This window comes from Uloborus diversus, chromosome 2 (genome assembly GCF_026930045.1).
Source record: "Uloborus diversus isolate 005 chromosome 2, Udiv.v.3.1, whole genome shotgun sequence".
Classification (NCBI taxonomy): Eukaryota; Metazoa; Arthropoda; class Arachnida; order Araneae; family Uloboridae; genus Uloborus; species Uloborus diversus.
Genome location: NC_072732.1, coordinates 88,196,792 through 88,213,065, shown reverse-complemented (window position 1 = coordinate 88,213,065; position 16,274 = coordinate 88,196,792). Strand labels below are relative to the sequence as shown.

General features: G+C 31.5%; 1 protein-coding gene across 1 annotated transcript in view; it reads right to left on the bottom strand.

Annotated features, from left to right (window-relative positions):
- The window catches only part of LOC129216410 (cell adhesion molecule DSCAML1-like), a 146,468-nt gene that overhangs the window by 57,380 nt on the left and 72,814 nt on the right, over positions 1-16,274 (bottom strand). The window contains exon 6 of the mRNA XM_054850625.1: positions 3,950-4,369. Coding sequence (XP_054706600.1) covers positions 3,950-4,369 — 420 coding nt within the window. The remainder of the gene's footprint in view (positions 1-3,949; positions 4,370-16,274) is intronic.

The following is a 16,274-nucleotide window of genomic DNA, read 5'->3' as shown; positions in this document are numbered from 1 at the left end:
TTTGTTTCTGTTGAAATAGACGATTTAAATCTTTGTGAATCAAATAAGATTGCGAAGCAATCTTTGGGAGTTGGTGAGCGTCAACGAGCAGGGGCTGGAGCCCTCTAGTAATGAAAAAAAGTAGACTAACCTTGTTTGTTGACTAAAATTAAGAGTAGCTAACTAACTAGGGAAGTTTTGCGACTAATGTATACTTACTTAGTTTTCTCAATAATATTATCAGAGATTAATTGTAATTGAAATTTAATTTTCTAAACGGCTGTAGCTGAGTAGACAATGCAAAAAATAGAAAATGCTTGGATATTTAAAAAAAAAAAAAGACGCATATTTTTTGGGAAAAATGTTTTTTTCTTCTTTCTTAAGTAGTGTTGAGACATAATTTTAACGCAACAGATATACCATAACTGATAATTTATTTTGTTGTTGCATTTCAGTACAATCGTAAATCGAAATTTTACGTCCAATATTTTAAAGCACTGCCACGAATTATTTTTCTTCTTCTTAAAAGGAAAAATATATATTTTTTATTCCTTTATAAATTATTCGTGTTCAAGCAATTGCCACTTGATTACACCCAATTAATGGAATATCAATAAAAAAGAATAGTAATTGGTAGTTTTTTGAAACTGATAAAAAAGCATAAAATCTTGGAGATTTTTGTGTGATTTTTGCGTGTAAGAAGTTTTTAAAATTTATGAAATTTTGTCGTTTTTAAGGAGTATTAAAAAAAAATAAAAAAGTATTTTCACTTAACCGATGTTTCAACCACGCTTAACAAATTTCAATTACTAAAATATGTAAAACATATTTAATGAAAATTGATCTAAAGAGTTAGCCTGTCTTTCAAATAACTAATTATAAATAAAAGATTTTGAATTCGTTTACAGAAAAAAAAACATTTTACGAGCAAGAAAATATTTCATTTTTAATATTTGTACCATTACAAAGAGCAGTGTTTTAAATTCCGAGAACAATCTCTGACGTTGAACATTGTTTTTGAGGTTTGGAAAATACTTATTTTTCAGATGATGTTTTTGAACTTTAGCAACACCTTTGGGGAAGTTTTGTGCAGACAATATCCCTGTTTGGCATTTCCCACCAAAAAACGAATGACATTTCTGCCAACCAAACCCTTTCATATTATTGGCACTTACACGGTTTGAAAATTGTTTGATGTTTCGTCGTCAAACGAAGTGATGGGATCGAATAGAGATCAAAGGAAACCTATGGTAATATTTGCGGAAAGTTCCTCAGAAAAAAATCTGTTTCTATCATAAAATATTTAAAAACAATTTCATTTTTAAACTAGCAGAATAAAAATCGTATTCTAGTTAAATTCCATTAAATAATATTGTTATAAATAAATTCTGAATTTATATATGATTGAAAAAACAGTAATTTATAATTATCGTAAGCAGGCATTTAAAGTTAAGTAATATTTCCAAAATATGCAGAAGTAAAAAACAAGTACAAAGAATATCAAAGTACAAGGCAAATTGATCCCATCAAAAAGAAACAGTATTTTTCATACACGAAAGAAAAGGAGAAAATAATAAAAGACGGTGTTGTTTATTACCTTATGCGGGAAAATATTTTTTTATCAATAACTTAATTTTCATGAATTTAACTGTCGCCTGCGATAAAAGTCGTCTGGTTTTGAAAAAAGTTTAAATGTTCTATACACATGAACACACTTCATGAATGCTCGTCAAAATGCAAATAAAATAAAAAATCAATCCTCGTTTGTTCAAAAATAAATAAATAAATAAATAAATAAATACATAAAAAAAATCTTAGGACGCCAAAGATGTTTTTAACAATGTGTTGCATTCAAGGATCAGTACTAAAATTCTTAAATACCAATTCAGCATACAATAAACCATAAATAGTATTCCGAAGTTAATTCGAAATTTAGTAAAGCTAAAACTATATAAGAAACAAAAAGAAATAAAAAATGAGTTATTTGGCAAACAGGCAAAAATATAAATCTTAAAATCAAAGGAAATACGTAAACGTGTCTCGAATATTGATGATGAAAAAATTCTTTTAATTAAAAGTAATTTTAATGCGTAATGAAGATAGGAAAAAAAAGTTTAGATTTTAAAAAACTGCAGACAACTGTGGGAAATCTAATTATGCCTTATGATAGTAAAATATGAAAGCAAATGAGAAGTTTTCCTCGTCGTTATGAAAATATATATGATTTAAACAAACATTCGGGAAATTAAAATTCTTCCTTTAAGTAATTATCTGACAATATTATTCCTAGGGAAAAAATATTTGAATAAATTTAGAACTAAAAATGTCTTTCATTGTTATTAGAAAAAAGTATAATAAGAAGAAAATTACTTGAGCTTAGTTTTTGATATTATATTTGGATTTTAGAAAAATTTAGATCCCTTTCAAATTTTAGAATTTTAAAAATAATTATTAATTTTAAATTAGTTCTGTACATTTTCTAAATTTGTTATGAGCTATAAGAAAATGCTAATTTTAGTAAATCAATAGAAAGTTACTACAGAGGAAATCCCCAGTGTAAAGTTTTATGATTAAGTACCGGCATAATTATCTCAAGTACCATAACAAATACAGCTTTTAAGCTTAACTTAATTAGTTTTTGCACAAAAGAAAAGCAGCGCAAAATGCACTTTTATCCTAGTCTTTATAAAAACCAAATAACGACAAAAGTTTAACTACACAAAAAGAAATTAATATTTTAGTTACGTTTGGTATAACGATTAAAAAAAAAGTCACTCGTAAGTTATACGAAGTAAATACGATCAAGTTATAGTCAATATTGTGCATTTTCAAAAAAAAAAAAAAAAGTATTTAGTGAAAATATATTCGTAATTTTCTGATTTTATGTCTGAACTCAAAGTATTATCGAATAAAGTACTCAGTCTCTGTCTGCTGGCTAAAAACTATAGAAATACTCGACTATCGGCATCGAGTGGTCAGTTAATATCTATTAGAACAATCAGTTTTACATAATTATTTCGGCTGAGACAAACTTGCAGTTGAAAATTTGTCTCCATCCGTAAACCATTGAATTCACTTTGAAGAGCATTGAACCATTGATTAAGAACCATTCCGTTTATCTTAACCGCGACGGCATTCTTGAACAAAATGAAAATTTGAATAGAGACCACCTGCGTTCCTTTACTGCCATCCATGGAGGGACTGCACATCTAGACATTGAGAGGCAAGGAGCCTTATGCCATGATAGGTGCTGTTATACAGCATGATTTGAAAGAAAAATCAATGAAAGCCATACCTAGCACATTATTTTTAGAAGCGTTTTACTAAAAACTTGAAAATGTTCACTTAGGTCCCTTTGCCTTATTTGAACTTTTGCCCACTGCCTTATTTGAACTTTTAGATGCCTTTACCCTTTTGGTGCCTTTGTTCTTCCCCTTTATTTATGCAATGTGTTATTATGTATGATGAGTAGTCAAGATATTTGAAGTCTGACTATGTAATAGTAAATTTTGAAAAATATATGTAAGATGATTATTGGCACTTTTTATTTAAAGTTGCTAAGTAGTCAGGCTGCTGAAACCTTAGCCACGTTTTCTATTTCAGTTATTTTTTCTTTGTCGCCACATCTGCGGATACAGTTTTTAGTTTGTAAACATAACGTGTCACTGTTTTTTTTGGGGGGGGGGGGAGAGGGGGGAGGGGATAGTGGAGAAGGTTTAGGTGCTTGGAGGACTCTGTCGTATCTGATAAAAGGTGGGCCATCACTCTTTTGAGGCCAACCTGTATATAGTATTATTTTGCGCAAATGAATAGCGTTTTTTTTCCCGTAACTATAGTGTCACTTTTCATTTCAATAATTAATTTCAGTTCCATAAAATGCATAAAAACACAGCAACATTATAAAATCATTTGTAAAATGAAAATTTTCCGTACATTTCAACCAGTTTTCAAAAACATAAATGAAACTTACCTTTTTCCCACTTAATATTCTCAATTGGATATCCACCAACTGGACATTGAAGCTTCATCATTTCCCCAGACACGACAGACATATTAACCATTGATCGAACAAAAGGAGGACCGAATATATTTACTCTTGCGGAATGTTGTGCTTGTCCAACTTCATTCGAAGCCATGCATTCGTACAGCCCGCCATCTTCAGGACGAACGGAAGTGACATTGACGTAGCTTACGACTTCCGGCGAATTACTTCCACTTGTACGAACATAATCGCCAAGGCGAAACCTTGTGGATTCAGGTATGGCATTAGAATCCAAGGTCCAGGTGATTTGAGGAAGTGGATTTCCTTGTGCTACGCATTTGAGTGTCACTGAAGGTCCAGGTTCAAGAGTTTGATCGTTGAAAATCTCCAGCAAAGATGGAGGATAATCTACAGTAACAAAAAAAAAAAAAAAAAAAAAAGTTTAAAAAATGCTTACATTTCTACACAAGTTTTAATCTGCACATTGATGCTTAAAACTTAGTTATTTCAAGATGCATACCGTGCAATTATTATAAAAGAAAACCTTGACAAGGAGTGCAACTTTTTTATAGTTTGATGAAATACAGTCGGACCCATTATTTTGGAATGTCCGCCAAGCAAGTATTAGGTTCACTACAATGTTATAGTGGACATAGTGCATATCTGTTCAGATCTCCCGGTGTGAAAATAGTTGTAGTGATAGTAAATAAATCGCTAATAAATTATCAAATAACTAAATAGAAAAGCGATTAAATGTTAAGAAAGAAAAGTAATTATTTAATAAAGTTTGATTTGAAGTCTGTATTCTATCGAAAATGAGTAATTTTCAACTGTATACAATTCGATTTAAACTATAGCCTTGGTCTTTTTCTTCCCCCCATCGTTCTTTCACCACTTTTCCGTACATTAATTTTAAGTTTTCCAGTTACTTATCTATCCGTTACGTCAGCTATGACTGATGATGTGACCTACTATGCTCAGACTATTCTAGTGAAATATAAATGAACTTGAAAGGAAAACCAAGATTACCAATCGATTTCAGACAAAAAATGAATGCAGATGACAACTAAGAATTGAGTCAACTCGTTTATTTGAGCAGGTAGTAACTAAAAACTTAACTTGATGTAACTGAAAACTTAAGTAACAAAGAACACGTGTCTCAGAACTAAAGTAAAGAAAAAAAGCTGAGTACATTTCCCTTGCAGGGAATTCAATTCGAATCATTTAAAGAGAAACATCTGCATTAGGAAACACTGAAATTCGACGGATTTCGCGAAAACATTCTATGGTGACAATATATCACTAATCAGGCCATAACATCTGCAAGGACCTTGTTTTGAAGAATTTGTCAACTTCTGATTTAAAGACATATATCTCTATATTTTGACTGTTTCAAACACACAAGCTTTCTGTGTGTTATTACTACAACATCATCTCGGACCACATTTTAAATAAAAAAATAAAGCCAATGATACATCACCGAGTCACTATTTGGTGCTGGTCTATGTTCATGAAATAAAACCCAAAAATGAAATTCGTTTTTAATTAAATTTAACAACAGAGAGAGAGTTATTGAAAAACTCAGGTTGGAAAATTTATACTGTTCATAATTGAGGTAAAAATAGTTTTCAATAAAATATAATTTAGACAGATTCTTTTATTAGATTACTGCAGAAAATATAAATGAATTAAGAAGTACAATAAGAAATACGGTGCATTTTGGCTGGAGAAATGCTTCAGCAAGTTCGATTACTGCGGAAACAACTTAAACAAGTCTAAGGGATTTCACGGTGCAGTAGAAAGCATTACAATTAAGAAAAATAATTTTCCGCCGAAAACATTTCCTTAGAAAATAATTGAAAACACCCATGCACATACATGATCAAAATAATGTATCTTCTAAAAATAATTCGAATGAAAAGTTAAGGGGCAGAAGTTCTTTTCATAAATATTTATGTGAAACAAATTATTTATGGAAAAACTTCTTTAGAAATGTTGAAGAATGAAACATCATTTCTAATGATTACTTTTTTCCTTAGATTTTTTTTCCGAATTCTTCTGGAGCATTGTAATAGCTTCCATGAAAATGTAATGACTGAAATAAAACATCGTAACTTTTAATTGGGTCCAAAAAACATGATTAAAATGTAGTTCATTAGTATTGTGCTTGTGCAATTATTTTTATGCATAAAATTGTTTAAATAAAAGTATGCAAAAAAAACGTTGTTAATGCAAAAGAAATTATTACAGAAGGAAAACTAACGTTTTCTGGATTATAGAATTTATTAGAAAAACCCTTGTGTGTAAAGAAAAAAACCCTCATAAAACATTGTAGAACAGATTGTCAGGTAACATTTTACGAGCTTTTAAGGAAAATCATTCCTTTTTTTTTTGCATTGGATAAAAATCCATTTCACGAGACTCCGTGTAGATAATGTTAAAGAACGACAGTGTATAAGAGTAATTTATGAGATGACAATTTCAAAGAGAGTATTTTCTATTTTAATAATTTTTTTTCAAATGCAAGCATGATGCAATGATGGAAGGGAAAGGAATTTTCGAGTTTCAGGAATTAAGGTTTGCATGACTATAAAGCCTCAGCTAAGTCATCAGCAATATCGCAATGGCGTTTATTCGAAAAATCATGCCTTTTTTTACATTGTATAAAAATACAGTTTGTACCATTCCATGTAGCTGAAGGAACGGCGATGTTAAGCTCTAAGGAAAAATTTTCTGTATATATCATACACATAGATATTTTTTAATGCAAACATGACACAATCAAGGAAGGGTTAGAAATTTTCAAATGCTAGATTAAGGTTCGACTATGAAGCTACAGATAGGTCATCAGTAACGTTACAAGAGTGTTTATTTGAAAAATCAATCCTCTTTTTTTACATTGGATAAAAAATGTAATTCGTACTACTCCATGTTGATAAATATTAAGGGACGGCAATGTTGAGCCTTAAGATAATATTTGCTACAATATTATATATATATATATATATATATATATATGTTTTTTAAACGCAAGCATGATTCAATAATGGAAGGGCAAGAAATTTCCAAACATCTGGAAATAAGGTTTGTATAACTATGAAGCCTCTGCTAGGTTCAAGTCGTGTCGTACTAACAGATTGCTAGACATAAGTTGAAAATTTGTTACTTTACTTCCTCCTGAGCAAGACAATTAGTTATAAATAAATAATTTTTTTTAAGTAACTGCCGCCACTCAGTCCTAAATGGTTTTTCTCACGTGCACAGACACCCATCCCCGAATATAGTAGTTTTATTTTCAATGTATAAATTTTGTAAAACAGTAAACTTGACTAACTATAACTTCTGTTATTGCTGTCCAAATTTCTGCCTCATCTTCAAATCATTCACTATTTTCAGTTTTTTTAAACTAGATCGCCGGCAAACAATCTTTATTAACTTACTGAATCTTTATTTAGTCTATACCTAATGGTTTTATAGCGAATATTAATAGACAGGTGTATTTCTATGGTAATAATTAGCATCGAGATATAACAGAGCTTCGAACATCCTAAGGTTTCTCACTAAAAGGGCGCACATTTGGTAATAAATTAGTTGCTTAATGAGAAACTAAAAAGTTTTAATAGGTAAACAGACCCATTTTCAGCAAGTCAGTTACCCTCGTTAACCATGTTTTCTATGAAGGTTCTCCTTTGAGCGATTAACAGTTAGATTAATGATGATCTTTAAATTTTATTTAACCCTTTGGATGATCAATACAGCTTTGAAGTAAACTATTTAAGTTAGCAGAGCTTAAAAAATAAATAAATAAAAAGAACATTATAGTTTTTTAAACAGTAACGTTTTTTGCTAATATAAAGATTCTAATGTCACAGTTTCATTAAAAAAATAATTAAAAAAAATAAATAAATAAAAAGAAGATCATTTAAAAATTATTTTTATCGATAAATTTATAAAATATACTTAAACTACGTGGAATATGTCTTTGAATGTATAAGGTAGGAACTTACATCTTATATCTTTCAATAGAGGTAAGCTCCGCATACTCATTAAGGTGGAGTGAAATTTTTTTTTTTTAAATTCTTATAAGCTTGTATGTGGAAAACGTGCCTTTTGTGTAAAGTAACAATTCTGAAAAATCACAATATTTTTTGATAATTTTTACATCTCACTTCGCCTTACTAAAAAATTGACATTTTGAGATTTTATATCGAAATGCTACATTAAAGGCTTTGTAGGGCACTTTTAATGTCCTAGAATTATTTTTTTTTTCATTTTTTGTGTCGATGGTTATTAAAATTAATATTGTTAAATATTTCATTTTATTTTCCAAAGATGGCATTAGTAGTTATCGGAAAAATAAAAGGTAATTTTCCCGCCTTTATCATTAGTTTTGCAGCAACCATCCGGTGAGTTTAGGGGATATTAAAAGGTTAGTTTTGTTCTATGGATTTAATGGGTTATCATGTATGATTTTGTAGCCACTTTCATCCTGAATTTAGCATATCTTATTAAGTTACAGTACGAAGCCATAAGTATTTCGGGTTTCGATTCGAATGGGATCAAACTATTTAAGCTGAAAATTAATTTCAGTTATCTGGTTTTCGTATATGTTTTTTTCCGAGAGAGGTTTCCTACCGTATGAATAATAATATTAAAAACATATTATTTATTAAATAATAAACATTATATTTATTATGTAAATCAAATTGATGGCAGTTACAAGAGATCAAGTACGATGAGTGATATTTTGCGCTCCAATACTTTCCCACCCTCCGCTAATCTCCCAACCTCCCGGTCAATACTCTCCCAACTTACACCAATGTTATGAAGAAATATATGCAACTACGACAAGCAAGACCACCAACAAAATTCCCCCGCAAATGCAGTACAATTCTGATGGTTTACAAAGGAAAAAAAGATGATCTCAACTACCAACGGTGAGTAACTGACTTTCGTAACGTAGCCAACAGCCCATTTGATACCAGCAAATGTAAGTGCTTCGACATGATTTCAAATTGCAAGTGCTCAAAATAATTCAAAGTTCCAGCAAAGGAACGCATTTTTCTGCAAGATTAAAGGGGATCAAGAAAAATGATAATCGGTAGTATAGATAAGGAGGAGACGGCGAAATTTCAGGGAAAAGTTAAAAGAGAGGAAACCGTTCTCAGTTGAGTAAATAAGCTTACTATCAATTTTGCAGACAGTGTCAAAGATGACTCTCATTCGTTGGACAGTGTGACAGATGATGCGTACATACCTGATGAAAAACCAGTTGAGATTAAGGGAAAGAAAAATATGAAGCATAGGACAATGACAATCTCTCTATGCACTTTTGTTAAAACTTGCGATCGGATCGGAGTCTCGGATAGATCGGCTGCTATATTAGTAACTTCAGTTCTGCACGATGTTGGTCTCGTGCCGCCAATCGACAGATCTAAAGTAATCAATTAAAGCAAAATCCGCAGAGAACAAAGCAAAACTCGTAACGAACTCCAACAAAATGATGATCAGATTGATCAAGCTCATTGTCTCATAGAGGGAATATATTTTGATAGTCGAAAGAATCACACTTTGACACCAGTAGTCGGTAATGACAGCAAGTACCACAGAAAATCCTTTACCAAAAAAATATAATCATCGTTGCAAAGCCAGGTTCTTCTTACTTCTGTCACAGTTCTCCAATATCAAACTCCAGCAAAGACATTGCTAAGGCAATAGTCTCTAGTTCCATAGAGCCGAATGCATAAATGGAGAACATTAAAGTTATAGGGTGTGATGGGGGAGGGGGCACAAATGTGAACACAGGCTACAGAGCTGGCATTATACGACGACTGGAAGAACAATCGAATACTAGTATGTCAGCTCCTCGCTAATATGTTGCCCATACGCCATCTTTTCCATGCGATGGATGGCAAAGCTACAAGATCACGGGGGCTTTCTGGAGATATCGGAAAGTGGCTTCCGATATCTCCAGAACGTCTGACGTCCAGAACTCTTGACGTGTACTAATCAACCTGTTATTTCCTTTGAACCCATACATTTAACCGATGAAATGTCTAATGTGAACCCGAAGAAAACAAGTTAAGATCAACGTTATCTTCTAGAAATGTGCAATAGCATCAGCAAAAGTAAATGTATCTTTACCATAGCAAATCGAAACCCAGGTTGCTTAAATCACTCGTGGTGGCCACTACAGCTAATCAAATTCAAAGATTATATGTTAGCGACCTGGAACCGTCGGAAAATTCGAAAATGCTAGTTAAATTCATCATTCGTGTGTGTGCCCTAATATGGTTTGTCGTAAAACACCACTCGTCATGCAAAGATGGAGATAGGCTGCTTCACCAGATGCTTTTCAGGTCACTTTACCTTAGTCTAAAACACACACACACGCACAAAAAAAAAAAAAAAAAACACTTTGACTTTGTCATTCTTTGCAATGCCTTCTTTGCTCACCCAGAGAATATTCTCATAGCGATGATGACGGACCATTGGTCACACGTACGTGAAGTGGGCTTGCGACGGGTTTTGAAAGTCAGAGCTTCTACAAACCCTAGAGACAAATGTGGAGTTTTAAAGTTCTTGAAAAGCTTAACTTCGACGCTTTCGAATATTTCGACATGATTGATTGGGATGTATGCCGTATCTCATCACCTCCCATAGTCAAAGATATGACACCCTAAACTTGGTTATCTCGTCACAACGGAGGTGATTCTAAACATCATGTTGCCCAAGTTTCAGACAAAACGTGAATTTTCGCATTTCACTTTGCAAATATTTTTGATATTTCATTGTATTTAGCATTTATGCTATTTTATTGTTTAGTGTTTGTGATAAAAGATTGATGTATATTCAATTTTTAATGCAATGTCACTCATTATTGTAAAATAAAATGTTGCGAAGGGAGATCAAAATATTTTTCAAAACTCTTGAAAATTTCACTTTGTTTTAGTGATCAAATGGCACATTTTGACATATCAAGCTATTTGAAATTTAAAAAAAAAAAAAAAATCGGCCGTTTTTACTCCACCCTAATACGCATACAATGCAATTATAGCCGTAGACTTACGGATTTCTAATATTTGTTTCATTAAAAATGAGCAAATTTCAAACATTTTAAAGAAACTCGAAAAAATTAGTTAAAATGCTTTGAAAAACCTTTTTTTAGCAACACTTGTTTAGAAGCTATCGAAACAAATTTTGATAAATCCATTCCTACCTTTTTTGAAATGGGTTTTAAAGGACTAAATAAGACACCATTTATTTCAGTAAAAATAAACGCATTAACCTTAAAAAAGTAGAAGTTTGCAAAAAATTGCAGACACATGTTTCAGGGTTACAATAAACCCCTTTTCAATGCTTATGATTGTAAAAGTTCACATCTTTTTTGTAATTAAAAAGAGATTATGCAAGCTGTGAGACATGTGACTGGAATATCTCGCAATTTTTGCTCTTTTAACTTTGTTTACATATTTCTTTTTAGCACAAAAGTATTTATTTATTTCTCATTTATTTAAGTGTTCTAGAAATTACCAAATTTTTATATTAGCTCAAGAAGAAATTCTAGTGTATCAACAATATAGTATTTACCACGTTATGTTGTACACCTGAAAAAAAAATTAATTAAGCGCTTATTCGCCAAACACAGCCTAATTTATACTATTAAATTAAAAAATACCAAGTTAAAAAAAAATGCTTTATGACTGAATGAAGTTTTTAATTACCACAAAGCATACTTAAGTTATTAACTCTTAAATTATGAGTTAAAGTGCAATGTGTTCTTTCTTAACTAAATGACGAAGTTTAATAACAGATCTGAAACGGTTGTCTTCTATTTTTTATTAAAACTCTTGTGTTTTACTAATGTTTACTATTCACTTTATTCAGGAGCATACTAAATACTTTTATTTACAATGTAGAGGGATTTTTGCCGAAAAAAATACTACGATTCTGGTATAAATAAAGAAAAGGATGAAACACGTTCGAACAAAGCTACCACAAATTCTCCTGGTTTCCTCTTTTAACAAAGACTTAGCCGTTCCAAAGAAATCCGTAGATTATTCCTTAGATTTTCCATCTCTTTTTTTCCGCCGCAACTAGAAGAAACAATTCTTTTCAACAACAGAATTCGACATTTCTCTTTCGCTGTTATATAAACTTTGAAACCAAACAACAATTTTAGGTCGGTTCTAAGCGGGAGGTTGATTACAAAAAAGGAATAGGTCCAATCAAGATCTTCCGACTTTCTTAAATGCAGTTGGAGTTAGTTAGGGTTTCTTTGGTTTTTTTTTTCTTCTGGGGAGTGTAACATCCTACAGTCGCTTCATTGCTCATTCAAGCTCCATGCTTCATTGAGTTTTGTTCCCAGTTTTCTCATTATCTTTTGTTCAGTGAATAAGCTTTTCTCTCTTAATTAAATTATGCTGATCAGTAAAAGCAAAAATGTTCGACTTAAAGTGAACTAAATTGCGCGTGAGTTTGAAAAAAAAAAGATTATTTTAACTCAACACACTTTATTCCTGATCAGTCTGAGTGTGTAAACAGGGAATATTTTGGGCCTCAGTGCGCTTAATATTAATATGTGAACAAGCAAGTACTTTCACCTGTCGAAATTGTTAGTTTTGAATGAACCAAAAAGGGAAATTGGAGGTCACACAAAATTAGTTTTTACTTTTTTCCAATATTAAAGTTAAGTAAAATGCATGTCACTTTGTGTACCAAAACTGCAGCTGCTGAAAAATTATATAACAATGTGCTTAATCTGGGGATTGTTTTATTGAGCATTGTAGGCTCTGTATTTAAAGAATCGCATCTCTTTTGTCTGCAATCAAAGTTTTCCCTGCAACCATTTTTCTAAAGCTCCTGTAAAATAGAATATTGTAAATGACCACAGGGACAGATCGTCAAAGTAAGAAAAACAAGATATTAATATTTTTCATTGCTATTCAAAAATAAATGCAAATGTTATGTCGTGATACGCAAAAATACACTACAAAACCTCGAACAATTTGGAACACCACACTTTATACACACATATAATTTTAAACACTTGTGAACTGCTATATTTTCCCTCAAAAGGTGTTATTGACAGGGAGCGAAAAGATGTGTAAGACACAAAACGTTGTGTTTCATAGCTCGGTGAGTATTGGTCGTATTATTTTCAAACTTTTTGTGTTGGAATTATTTTTCAACTGAGATTATTTCCCTAAATATAAGTTAAGGGACCTGAGGCCCGTATAAAAAGTAACATTTTGTGTTTTTTGACTCATTTTAATTTTTACTTCAAACTTTCAATATCTGAACTCTGCATCTGATTTTGAACATTTTTGCAAATAGAAGTATACATCTAGGACTAACGGTTGGTAAAATAAAGGTCTTGCAGGATAAAACGAAACACTCTGCATACAGTTTATTTATACTACGAAATCCTTTAGTTAAAAAAATAGATTAGGGATCTACAATAGTTACAGAAAACTTTTAAGTACTAGCTGCATCGCCCGGCTTTGCACGGTGTATCTCGAAAATAATAGTTATGTATAGTGTCGCGTATTCAAATATTAGGCTTAAACCAAAAAAAAAAAATCAGTAAAATTTTGCGGCAGATTGCGGGAAAATAACCAAAAGGTAAACATTTTAAATCCCCCGATTGCAGGAAAAGCCTCAAAAGAAAAACCAAAATTTTATTTGTTTATATTCGAGAAAAAAAAAAGGCAAAGCATCTTTCATTTAACGATTTTCTTCACGCTACAAACTACAAATTTTAATAAAAGCGTTGTTGCGGAAAGTTGAGATGAAGCACTGAATAATGATTTGAATGGAGGAAAGCCTTCGAAAAATGGGGATTTTATTTTGAAACCTAAGAGTCATAATTAATAGTTTTTAATTGATATCTCTGCTAATTATTATCGGAGGATTATGTTAAATAGCCAAACATGAAGACGGGAAGATTACGAATCCATCGATATCTGACTCGATGGTCAGTTCATCGGCGTTCGGGAGAAGTTACTTGGACATACATACATAGATACATACGCTCAGTTTTTAATTATATAAGATGTTCCACAAAGTAGTCGCTCTAGTTATTGCAAGAAGAAATATTGAAAAATATGTCACAACTAGTATTGGTCACCAGTCAATGTTTATTTGAACTTAGTTGTATTTTTCTAATTTAGAAATGTTTTACTGCTTTAATGTTATATATAATTTTTATTTTCAATATTTCTTTTCACGAATATATAGTAGTAGAAGATAGTAAGGGAGGTAGAACTAGATAAACAAAACTAATCCATTCTTTTATCTCATCTTATTTTTGCCCCCCCCCCCTCTTTTGTTAATTTACCAGTTATATCTTAATTTATATTGTTAGAGAACACTCTTATCAGAACGTATTTAATTTATTTCAAGTAACATGTATTTTGGTCGTTCTAATCATGTCTGACTCGTCTTAAACCTGCTGCTATAGTCTGAACATTATCTCTTTTATAACTTGATTACGTACCAGACTTTTTCTCAAAGAAGAAGAGTATTACATGCAATGTATGTCTAGTTCAGTTAGTTTAATTGGAGATACATGCTAGGAGAAACAAAACTCTCTGAGGTAGAGTTTCATGCGATATATTTACTAAACTTATTAAAATATTTCTCGCTTGTGGTATATCCTTCTCTTTATCGAATTATCTATTTATATATCGAAATATGTAGATATGTACTTTGTATGGTGATTTTGTGAATGTATTTTGTCTATCATGAAATATAGAACAAAATCCCAAAATTTATCGAAATACAGTGCTGGCCAAATTATTAGACTAAGACTGTTTTAAAAGCAAATTCCTTAATGATTACGTAACTATAAACACATTAACGAACAGTGAAATAAATATCTAATATTTAGTATGCATTCCCTTGTTCTTGATGAGCATTTTAAGTCTTTTTGGCATACTTTTCACAAGGTTTACACCATTTCTTAACTTTTTAAAAAATGAGGTAAAAAATTGTTTATACTCACTATTGTATATACTTACATACACATACTCACTAATAACCTAAATCTAACTTTAAATATAACAGAACACACTAATAAAAAGAGCTAGTAAACTGTTTAAGCTGATTGAGGTTATGTTCCTGGTAGGTAGATAAACAAAGAACATAAACAAAGCAGACAGTGCTGCCACCTGCAAACATTAAATTATGCTAAAATAATGTAATAATCAGTGTACAGTATGTACTGTACATTAACAGTAAAATAAATAGTATTTTAGTACAAATAGTGTACAAAAAAAACCTCTTTAGTCTAATAATTTGGCCAGCACTGTATTTTTCTGGAGCTAATAAAATCATACACAATTAATTCCCGATTATCCGCGAGCGGTTTATCTGCGTCCTATCACTTTTTTTTGGCAGTGATTAACTGAATATAGATAGATGTAACCACATTTCAACTTAATAAGTGCTAAATCTTCTCTTTGACAATTCTTTTTCTTTCTTCTCCCACCTTTCCAGTGACATCAAACCTTCCATGGTCACTTAAATCTGAGTGGTTGAAAACTATTTTTTAAAACTACACTAGTTACTGATTTAGATTACTACTCTACGTAATATCTAATAATCTCTACGTAATAATCTTAGATTACGCTACTCTACCGTTTTAGATTTGTACTACACTGTTAAAAATTTTCCGGAAAATTTACGGTAATTGTTACTGGCATCCATGTTGCCAGTAACTATTACCGTAAAAATCAAATGTTACTGTAAAATTTTACGGTTTCCTCGGTAGGCCACAGCAACCAGTTGGCGCTGGGATCGCTTATTTCTCCGGTATAAATTACCGTAAAAATCAGCGATGCGTCGGCGATGCAATTTTACAGTAACAATTACCAGAAAATCTTCCTGAATTTTTAACAGTGTACTAACTGATTTTTCGATCTATAGTACTTAAGCGTGTAAACAAGTAACCGAACCATTCTTATTCGACCCCCCCCCCTCTTTATGCATTTTACATGTAACCTTGCTTGATCTGTTTCAGTTACTCTGTTTGCACGATTTGCTCGCTTGTGTGTGTAATCAGTTTATAACAATGGGCTATCCTTTTTAGCCTACTTTCCCAGTAAAAGTCAGAGAAAGACGACAGAAGCAGGAAAGAAGGCTTAATGCATCTTGAAAATATTACAAAAAACAAAAAACAAAAAAAAGTCAAAAATAAAAAAAATATTTAAATAAATATTGAAAAAATAAAAATTGGAAAGTAGGGTATTGAGATGGGGAAAAAATGTCTGTCGGTCAGTCTGTCTGTCTGTCTGTCCTCTTCCCCCTAATA